This window comes from Balaenoptera ricei, chromosome X (genome assembly GCF_028023285.1).
Source record: "Balaenoptera ricei isolate mBalRic1 chromosome X, mBalRic1.hap2, whole genome shotgun sequence".
Taxonomy (NCBI): domain Eukaryota; kingdom Metazoa; phylum Chordata; class Mammalia; order Artiodactyla; family Balaenopteridae; genus Balaenoptera; species Balaenoptera ricei.
Window position 1 is genome coordinate 78065963 of NC_082660.1, and position 11658 is coordinate 78077620.

General features: G+C 39.6%; 1 protein-coding gene across 1 annotated transcript; it reads right to left on the reverse strand.

Annotated features, from left to right (window-relative positions):
- Window positions 1-456: 456 nt before the first annotated feature.
- On the reverse strand, window positions 457-7728 carry LOC132357102 (DNA (cytosine-5)-methyltransferase 3A-like). Its single transcript, XM_059910407.1, is given in 4 exon segments — window positions 457-2576; window positions 2579-2712; window positions 2935-2953; window positions 7704-7728. Coding segments are annotated over 4 exon segments (2298 nt in total).
- Between the last annotated feature and the right edge of the window lie 3930 nt (window positions 7729-11658).

The following is an 11658-nucleotide window of genomic DNA, read 5'->3' on the forward strand; positions in this document are numbered from 1 at the left end:
ATTTCCTTCTTTCCTTCTCTCCCATCTTTCCTCTGCAAGGTATGTTACTATTTTTTGTTACTGATTTTTTTTTTTTTGCTGCAATAAACCCTCTTGTTTCAGTCACAGCAAGAAACAAAAACCCAAACAAACAGAAAACCCCTCTGAAAAGAGTAGAAAACAAAAGGTTTGACCGACAAAACGGGGGTGGGAGGGTGGAGAGGGAGCTTGGTTTTGTTTTTAAATAGGACTGAAGATTAACATTGAAAACTCAGGAGATGATGTCCAACCCTTTTTACAAGGGAAAGCCTTCCGGTATTTCTGCCCTGTGGGGTTTTATTTTGTTTTAAATTCCTTTTCCTCTTCTGGGTGCTGATACTTCTCTCCATCCTCACGTTCTTGGTATTTTGTTGTGTTTTGTGTTTTTTGTTTGTTTGTTTAACCTTGTGTCACTACCTTGGTTTTTCCTCACGTCCTTTACACACAAGCAAAATATTCCTTCAGCGGAGCGAAGAGGTGGCGGATGACGGGCACACTCCACGACCGGCCCAGCAGTCTCTGCCTCGCCAAGCGGCTCATGTTGGAGACGTTGGTATAGTGGACAGGGAAGCCAAACACCCTTTTCATTTCAGTGCACCATAAGATGTCCTCTTTCTCATTCATGAAGACGGGGAAATGCTGGTCTTTGCCCTGCTTTATGGAGGTCGACCTAGTAGTAATGGTCCTCACTTTGCTGAACTTGGCTATTCTGCCGTGCTCCAGACACTCCTGCAGCTACAGCTTATCATTCACAGTGGATGCCAACGACCTGTTCATACCAGGAAGGTTCCCCCAGAAGTAGCGAGCCCTGTGTGCAGCTGACACTTCTTTGGCATCAATCATCACAGGGTTGGACTCGAGAAATCGCGAGATGTCCCTCTTGTCACTAACACCCATGGCCACCACTTTCTCAAAGAGCCAGAAGAAGGGGTGATCATCTCCCTCCTTGGGCCGTGCATAATGCAGGAGGCGGTAGAACTCAAAGAAGAGCCGGCCAGTGCCCTCGTAGAGTCCCTTGCGGGCAGGGTTGATGATGGAGAGATCATTGCAGGGACTGCCCCCAATCACCAGATCGAACAGGCCCCACTCCTGGATATGCTTCTGTGTGACGCTGTGGACGTCCCCGATGTACATGATCTTCCCTTGGTGCTGCACCATGCCCACCATGATGGAGTCCTCACACACCTCAGAAGCGATGCAGCGATCCACCTGAATGCCCAAGTCCTTCAGCACCAGAAGCCCTGTAGCGATTCCATCAAACAGGGACAGCACCCGGATGGGCTTCCTCTTCTCAGCTGGGACAGGTGGGTAAACCTTCGGAGGGTCGAATTCCTGGTCGTGGTTATTGACGAAGAACATCTGAAGCCGAGAGGGCCAGTCTTCTCGCCGCCGCAGCAGCCCATAGGTGCCCTTGTGCCCGCACATGTAGCAGTTCCAGGGGTCTTCCTTAATGGCTACTTGCGCAGCTCCCAACCCCACCAAGAGATCCACACAGTCAACGCAAAAGCACCTGCAGCAATTGTTGTTCCTGCACATGAGCACCTCGTGTCCCCCGCAGCAGATGGTGCAGTAGGACTGATAGCCGTCATCATCATACTGGTACGCACACTCCAGGAAGCAGTTCTTGCAGTTTTGGCACATTCCTCTGATGAAAAGAGGGTGTTCCAGGGTGACGTTGAGGCTTCCACAAGAGATGCAAATGTCCTCGATGTTCCGGCATTTCTGCCACACCTCGTACACCAGCCGCTCTCTTGTGCATTCATCAATTATCTCCTTGACCTTGGGCTTTTCAGTTGTGCTCTTTCAGGGCTTTTTTGCTGGTGGAGGCAGTGCATAGGCAGCTGCCTCGGGTTCAGCCCCCATGTCTGTGTAAACTTCTTTGTAGGGGTTCGTCTCCTCTTCTGGGGGCTCCAGGCCCTTGGGGCCAGAGGGCTGGAACCCTCCCAGGGCCCACTAGATCATCTGTTTGTTCTGCACCTCCACGGCCTTGGCAGTGTCGCTCTCGTTGTCGTGGCACATCGGGAACAGCTTCCCCGCTCGGCTGCTGGCCACCTGCAGTACTTCGTAGATGGCCTTGTGGTACATGGGATAATTGTTGTAGGTGGCCTGGCGGAAGGCGCTGCAGAAGGATCTCAGCGGCATCAGCTTCTCCACACACACCACTGAGAACTTGCCATCTCCGAACCACATGACCCAACGGGTGCCTTCTGATGCTAGGCTCTGGCCCGTCATCCACCAAGACACAATGCGGCCTGGCCACCAGGAGAAGCCCCGCAATTTCCCCCACACCAGCTCCCCAATGCCAAAGCCCCGGCCGTCCCCGTACTCCGGTTGATCATCAGCTGCTTTGGTGGTGTTCTTGTCCCCAGCATCAGCCCCCACGGGCTCAGGCGTGGTGGCCACAGTGGAGGATGTGGGGTCGGTGGGCTGCTGCACAGCAGGAGGACTGGCCTCCTCCACCTTCTGAGACTCGGTGGACCCCTGGTTTTCTTCGACAGCATTCATTACTGCAATCACCTTGGCTTTCTTCTCAGCCTGAGCGCAGGAAGGAGTGGGGCTTGGGGCTCCTGAGGAGGAAGTGGGTGGGACAGCAGTAACTCAGCATCTCCCAGCATCTCCTGCTGTGGGGCTTGAGTCTCCAGAAGGACTTTGTGTTGGCTTAGCCCAAGGGAAAGGCAATAAAGACCACCCTGACTGAAAAAAAAAAAACTGTTAACTACTGTACAACCCGACTTCATAGTGGTGCTTTACAACAGTGAGATGAGTAAAAACATCAGCTTCCACGTTGCCTTATGTGCAAAGGGTTTTAACCAAGGATGGAGAAAGGGAGACAGCTTGGAGGTGAACCGTTACCGTGGTGGGGTTTCTTTATTTCCCCTTGGAGTTTAACAAGGTGAAGGAGGAGAATTTGGGAACAGCATTCTCCCGTTTCTCCCTGCCAAAAAAGGGGGTGAAATTCAGTGGTCGGGACTGTGGAAAGCTGAGAGTGGGATCCATCCAGGCTCATGAGATAACCTTTTGATTTTTTTCGAAAAGGAGACTCCCTCGGCAAGATGGCAGGATGAGGGGTCTTCATTCCCAATTTCTCACATTAGCCAATTCGAGGGCTCCTTTTGGTGGAGTCAGAAAAAATCCAGAGTGCGGGCAAGTGACAGTTCAGACCCCACCTGGAGCAAATAAAAAAACATACAAAAAGTAAAAAAAAAAAAAAAAAAAAGAAAAGTAGCAGAGTAGTTGAGTTCTTATCTCTTTCTTCTGATGGCATACTAGGAAGTAAAATGGTTACTTGTGAGAGGCTTAGGATAGTAATAAGGAAAAATTATCCAACTGTAATGCCTGATGACATTGAAACAAGATGGCGGTGTGCTTGCCAAACATCTCATATTGACTCTAACATTTATGAATAGAGGTAGGCTTTTATAAATTCTAGTAATGTACTATTTTCCTGTGGCCACCTCTTCTTCATGTACTTCTAGTTTATGTGAAAGCCAGAAACAGTAAGTTATAGTAGAAGACAGTAGTGAATGCCAAAAGATGTGAGAATTTGACATATATACACTACCTCAATTCTCACACATCAAGTGTCCACTTTTCCTCTTCCCCCAGGTTCTGAGGGTGGATTTTAGAGATGAAACATAAAGTGTTTCAAATTTATTGCTCTCCAAAATACTAAACTGGCAATGTTTTAGTAAGGTACTATGTATTAAAAACAAACTTTTTTAGCACTGAGACGTTTATTTACAATGAGAGCTACAGAGATTAGCATATAGAGAGAAATTCAGGGATAATCTTATCTTTACCTTGGTAACCTTTTAATTTTCCTTGAAAGTTGAATTATGCTGAATGATATTATTAGCTTTTAATATAATATGTACAAGTATATCATTATTAAAATCTAACAGCATGAAATTTTATATAAAGTATTAGAAAAGCTCTATGATAATTCAACCACCAAGCGTGGATTTGAAAGGTGGAATTAGAGTAAGATTCAAAATGTAATTATATTTTCCACATGGTTGACCAAGGAATTTTCTGTGTAACTGCTTTTTCAGACTAATTTTTGGCAGACTTTAATTCTATAAGAGGCACAAGCAAACTTTTAGTCTTATAGAATTCACATAAATCTTACTTTCTGGCACTACACTTATGATCTCCTGTAAACCTGGGGTTAGTAAGGAAATAAGGCAATATTAAAGAAATGATATAATCAGCAGTTTCTGATGTCATCCTGACTACAATTCCAAGGTGAAAAGTCATTTGAAACATTAAGAATTGGACAACATATTTAAAGAGCCATGGGAAAAAATAATTTCAAACCTATGAATGACATTTTAGACAAAGATTTATGACCATAGGATATATGCTGAGGAACTAGCCTTTGATTGCCTGTTCCCTGAAATAACAAAGCTGGTTACAAAAGAACAATGGGAGTACATGGAATTGTTGACAGTGGAAACAAAACAGTATCATGAGATTTTCCAGTCTTTGGTGTAATGTTATCTAATGATAAAATTTCTCACCATTCTTTCATTGAACTAAACACATCTGTGACAGAAAACTGAATGCATATGCTGAAATAATGACAGTAAGTTTTTTGGGGTGATATAACACTTTGTTGAGAGATTTTTGGCAAATGGAGCTATGTGTCTATACTAAATTACCAGGAATACAAATTTTATGACTCAAATGACTCGTGTAATTTTACCTCTAAAATAAATTTGGTTGGGAATTTCTTAGTGGTCCAGTAGTTAGGACTCCACGCTTCTACTGCAGGGAACACAGATTCAATCCCTGGTCAGGGAACTAAGATCCTGCATGCCTGTGCAGTGCGGTCAAAAATAAAAGTAAATAAAATAAAATAAATGTGGAACATTGATGAATACTTATATTAATTAATTCATTTATTCATTTATCCGACAACATATACTGAGTGGTATGTATTCAACAACATGCACCAGAAACTATGCTACATGTAGGTATACAGTAATGGGAAAATGTGACATACTGTCTCTCCTCAAAGAGTTTATAGTTTAGAATAATTTATATAAATTTTTATATAATCCCAATAGCAATTTGAACAGAATGTTTTCAGTAACGTAGACTGGTTACTGGATATTGCCCCCAAAGTTATTTCACCACAGTTGAAAAGTCAAATGATTAACTCAGAATCCTGATTTTGCCATCCCATTGAGAGTGGATTTCATCTACAAGGGAGTAATCAACCAAGCTCAACCAACCTCTAAGAGGGAAAGCAACTAAGCTCAGTGAGATTGATGAATTAAACCACAATGTCAATTTATTAATATTAAATGAAAAACGTAACTGCCATGCATTCTTATGAATGCATAAAGAACATATTGTTTCATGTAGGTAAGACACATGCAGGAAATCAAGTTATAAAGAAAAGGTAGTTTGTGAACGTAGGATCAGAGAAAGGAAAGCTCTCAGGTTAAGTTAGCAGGATGCATTCGTGTCCAATTGTGACAATTACATGCAGTATATTTAGAAACACTGCTTTAGAATAAACTCTATCCAATTAAAAAATAAAGTTTGACTCTCTGTGTTATAGAATAGATCCAAAAAGTAGTCGTTTTTATCAGCTTCTTTCAAAACGTGGTGATTCCTTCTGTTTAAAAATAAATAGGCTAAGGGGCTTCCCTGGTGGCACAGTGGTTGAGAATCTGCCTGCCGATGCAGGGGACATGGGTTTGAGCCCTGGTCTGGGAAGATCCCACATGCCACGGAGCAACTAGGCCCGTGAGCCACAACTACAGAACCTGCGCGTCTGGAGCCTGTGCTCCGCAACAAGAGAGGCCACGATAGTGAGAGGCCCGTGGACTGCGATGAAGAGTGGCCCCCGCTTGCCGCAACTGGACAAAGCCCTCACACAGAAACGAAGACCCAACATAGCCAAAAATAAATAAATAAATAATAATTAAAATAAATAAATAAATAAATAAATAAATAAATAGGCTAAGATATTTCAAAAGAGCTTGTGAAGTTTTAGGACTTTTTTCAGTGGGTTCACCATATGGGCCCTCAGATGGAATCTGTGGAATAATAAGAGAGTAACCATTCAAATTAAACGTTATTGTGACCTCTTTACATATATTTTTTATTAAACTTCTTTTATTTGAGATACTGTAGATTCATATGCAGATGTAAGAAATAATGTAGAGATATCTCACATACATTTTGTGAAAGGAAAACCAGAATGAATTTGGTATTGCTAAGAGAGATTTCTAAAATGGAGCTGGGGATGGACCTAGAGTCTGTCATACAGAGTGAAGTATGTCAGAAAGAGAAAAACAAATACCATATGTTAACACATACACATGGAATCTAAGAAAAAAAATGTCATGAAGAACCTAGGGGCAAGACGGGAATAAAGACACAGACCTACTAGAGAATGGACTTGAGGATATGGAGAGGGGGAAGGGTAAGCTGGGACAAAGTGGGAGAGTGGTAGTATATATATGGACATACATCCACTACCAAATGTAAAATAGATAGTTAGTGGGAAGCAGTCGCATAGCACAGGGAGATCAGCTCAGTGCTTTGTGACCAGCTATAAGGGTGGGATAGGGAGGGTGGCAGGGAGGGAGACACAAGAGGGAAGAGATATGGGGATATATGTATATGTATAACTGATTCACTTCGTTATAAAGCAAAAACTAACACCCCATTGTAAAACAATTATACTCCAATAAAAAAAGTTTAAATAAAATAAAATAAAATAAAATGGAGCTGGAAGGCCACTGAGGAAGTTAGCACATGTCAGCCTGGATGGAAGCTGACCTTTTGACCAGTTGGTGTCCTAAAGAAGACAGCCAGAGATCTGCAGAAACTGAAGATACTTATTGAACCCTTACAGTAAAACAAGTCATGACAGCCATCCCTTAAAGACAAATATTTATTTTCTTGTGTCAGAGTACAGCCTCACAGCTTTTGCCTATGTAAAATACTCTTTCTCTTCCCTGGAACACTCTTTCAGTTTTATCCAAATATGTATCTCCTGAATTGCAATTCTTTAGACTCCCAAATAAGCTCTTTTATTATTTGCAGCCTTCTGCATTTTTATAGTTGACATGTTTACCCAGTTTCCCCGAAATTAATACTTTGAAAAATTATAGGACAATATCAGAACTGGATATTGACATTGGTACAGTCAAGATACAAGGCAGTTGTATCACAAGTATCTCTCCAATGTCCTTTTTTTAAAATTTAAAAATTTTCAACTTATTTTATATTTTTAATTGAGGTATAATTGACATACAACATTTTATTCATTTCAGCTGTACAACATAGTGATCTGATGTTTGTATATATGGAGAAATGATCACCACAATAAGTCTAGTTAAAGTATGTCAGCATATATAGTTACAGGATTTTTTCCTGTAATTTTTGAGATTTACTCTCTTAGCAACTTTCAACTATGCAATACAGTATTATTAATTATAATCACCGTATTATACATTACATACCCATGACTTATTTATTTTGTAACTAGAAATTTCTACCTTTTGATTCCCTTCACTAATTTTGCTCACCCCTTACCCACTGTCTCTGGCAACCACTAATCTATTCTCTGTTATCTACGAGCTTGTTTTGTTGTTATTGCCGTTGTTTAGATTTCACATATGAGATCATATAGTATTTGTCTTTCTCTGCCTGACTTATATCACTTACCATAATGCAGACAAGGCCCATCCATGTTGTCATCAAGGACAGGTTTCATTATTTCATGCCTGAATAGTATTTCACTGTGTGTGTGTGTGTATGTGTGTGTGTGTTACATACATATAACATTTTCCTTATGCATTTATCTGTCAATGGACACTTAGGTTGTTTCCATAATTTGGCTACTGTGAATAATGCTGCAATAAATGTCAGACTGCAGATATCTTTTTGAGTTAGTGTTTTTGTTTTTTAAGGTAAATACCCAAAAGTGGAATTTGGTATCATATTCTATTTTTCACTTTTTGAGGAACATCCACACTGATTTCCATTGAGGCTGCACCAATTTACTTTTCCACCAACAGGGCACAAGTGTTCCCTTTTCTCCACATTCTCACCGATACTTCCCTCTTGTCTTTTGGATAATAGCAATTCTAGCAGGTGTGAGGTGATATCTAATTGTTGTTTTGATTTGTATTTCCCTAATGATCCGTGATGCTGAGCATACTTTCATGTACCTGTTGTTCCCTTGTTATATGCTCTTTGGAAAATGTCTGTTCAGTTTTTCTGTCCAATTTTTAATCAGATTTTTGTTTTTGCTATTGAGTTGTGTGAGTTCCTTATATGCTTTAGATATTAACCCCTTCCAAGATATATGATTTTCAAATATGTTCTCCTATTCAGGTGGCTGCATTTTCATTTTGTTAATCATTTCCTTTGCTGTGCAGAAGCTTTTTAGTTTGATACAGTCCCACTTGTTTATTTTTCCTTTTGTTGCTTTTGCTTTTAGTGTAAAGCCCCCCTGCAAAAAAATCTCTAAGACTGATGTCAAGGAGCATATGCTTCCTGTTTTCTTCTAAGAGTTTTATGGTTTCAGGTCTTACTTTCAAGTCTTTAATCCATTTTGAGTTAATTTTTGTGTATGGTGTAAGACAGTGGTCAAGTTTCATTCTCTTACCTGTGGCAGTCCAGTTTCCCCAAAACAAATTATCAAAGAGACTGTCCATTCCCCAATGTATGTTCTTGGTTTCTTTGTCATAAAGAAGTTGACCGTATAGGCATGGGTTTATTTCTATTTTGTTCCATTGATCTATTCGTCTGTTTTTATGACCATACCATACTGTTTTGTTTACTATAGCTTTGTAATATAGTTTGAAATCAGGGAGAATGATGTCTCCAGCTGTGTTCTTCTTTCTTAAAATTGCTTTGGCTATTCAGGGTCTTTCATGATTCCATACAAATTTTAGAATTTTTTTTCTATTTCTGTGAAAAATGCCATTGGAATTTTGATAGGGATTGAAATGAATCTGAAGATTGCTTTGGGTAATATGAACATTTTAACAATAAAAATTCTTCCAATCCATGAGCACAGAATATCTTTACATTTATTTGTGTCTTCTTCTTATAGTTTTCAGTGTACAAGTTTTCACCTCCTCAGTTAATTTATTCCTAGGTATTTTATTATTTTTGATGCAATTGTTAATGGAATTGTTTTATTAATTTCTCTTTCAGATAGTTCATCATTAGTGTATAGAAACACAACATATTTCGTTATACTGATTTTATTTATTTTTATTTGTTTAAACATCTTTATTGGAGTATAATTGCTTTACAATGGTGTGTTAGCTTCTGCTTTATAACAAAGTGAATCAGTTATACATATACATATGTTCCTATATCTATTCCCTCTTGTGTCTCCCTCCCTCCCACCCTTCCTAACCCACTGCTCTAGGTGGTCACAAAGCACCAAGCTGATCTCCCAGTGCTATGCAGCTGCTTCCCACTAGCTATCTATTTTATGTTTGGTAATGTATATATGTCCATGCCACTCTCTCACTTTGTCCCAGCTTACCCTTCCCCATCTCCATATCCTCAAGTCCATTCTCTAGTAGGTCTGTGTCTTTATTCCCATCTTGCCCCTAGGTTCTTCAGGACATTTTTTTTGTTGGATTCCATGTGTATGTGTTAGCATATGGTATTTGTTTTTCTCTTTCTGACTTACTTCACTCTGTATGACAGACTCTAGGTCCATCCAGCTCACTACAAATAAATCAATTTCGTTTATTTTTATGGCTGAGTAATATTCCATTGTATATATGTGCCACATCTTCTTTATCCATTCATCTGTTGATGGACACTTAGGTTGCTTCCATGTCCTGGCTATTGTAAATAGAGCTGCAATAAACATTTTGGTACATGACACTTTTTGAATTATGGTTTTCTCAGGGTATATGCCCAGTAGTGGGATTGCTGGGTCGTATGGTAGTTCTATTTTTAGTTTTTTAAGGAACCTCCATACTGTTCTCCATAGTGGCTGTATCAATTTACATTCCCACCAACAGTGCAAGAGTCTTCCCTTTTCTCCACACTCTCTCCAGCATTTATTGTTTGTAGATTTTTTGATGATGGCCATTCTGACCGGTGTGAGATGATATCTCATTGTAGTTTTGATTTACATTTCTTTAATGATTAATGATGTTGAGCATTCTTTCATATGTTTTTGGCAATATGTATATCTTCTCTGGAGAAATGTCTATTTAGGTCTTCTGCCCATTTTTGGATTGGGTTATTTGTTTTTTTTGATATTGAGCTGCATGGGCTGCTTGTAAATCTTGGAGATTAATCCTTTGTCAGTTGCTTCATTTGCAAATATTTTCTCCCATTCTAAGGGTTGTCTTTTGGTCTTGTTTATAGTTTCCTTTGCTGTGCAAAAGCTTTTAAGTTTCATTAGGTCACATTTGTTTATTTTGTTTTTATTTCCATTTCTCTAGGAGGTGGGTCAAAAAGGATCTTGCTGTGATTTATGTCATAGAGTGTTCTGCCTATGTTTTCCTCCAAGAATTTGATAGTGTCTGGCCTTACATTTAGGTTTTTAATCCATTTTGAGTTTATTTTTGTGTATGGTGTTAGGGAGGCTTCTAACTTAATTCTTTTACATGTAGCTGTCCAGTATTCTCAGCAACACTTATTGAAGAGACTGTCTTTTCTCCACTGTACATGCTTGCCTCCTTTATCAAAGATAAGGTGACCATACGTGCGTGGGTTTATCTCTGGGCTTTCTATCCTGTTCCATTGATCTATATTTCTGTTTTTGTGCCATTACCATACTGCCTTGATTACTGTAGCTTTGTAGTATAGTCTGAAGTAAGGGAGCCTGATTCCTCCAGCTCCATTTTTCTTTCTCAAGATAGCTTTGGCTCTTCGGGGTCTTTTGTGTGTCCATACAAAATGTGAAATTTTTGGTTCTAGTTCTGTGAAAAATGTCAGTGGTAGTTTGATAGAGATTGCATTGAATCTGTAGATTGCTTTTGGTAGTAGAGTCATTTTCACAACGTTGATTCTTCCAATCCTAGAACATGATATATATCTCCATCTATTTGTATAATCTTTAATTTCTTTCATCAGTGTCTTATAATTTTCTGCATACAGGTCTTTTGTCTCCTTAGGTAGGTTTATTCCTAGATATTTTATTCTTTTTGTTGCAATGGTAAACGGGAGTGTTTTCTTAATTTCAATTTCAGATTTTTCATTTTTAGTGTATAGGAATGCAAGAGATTTCTGTGCATTAATTTTGTATCCTGCTACTTTACCAAATTCATTGATTAGCTCTAGTAGTTTTCTGGTGCCAGTTTTAGGATTCTCTATGTATAGTAACGTATCATCTGCAAACAGTGAAAACTTTATTTCTTCTTTTCCAATTTGGATTCCTTTTATTTCTTTTTCTTCTCTGATTGCTGTGGCTAACACTTCCAAAACTATGTTGAATAATAGTGGTGAGAGTGGGCAACCTTGCCTTTTCCTGATCTTAGTGGAAATGGTTTCATTTTTTCACCTTTGAGGACGATGCTGACTGTGGGTTTGTCATATATGGCCTTTAGTATGTTGAGGAAAGTTCCCTCTATGTCTACTTTCTGCAGGGCTTTTATCATAAATAGGTGTTGAATTTTGTTGAAAGCTTTCTCT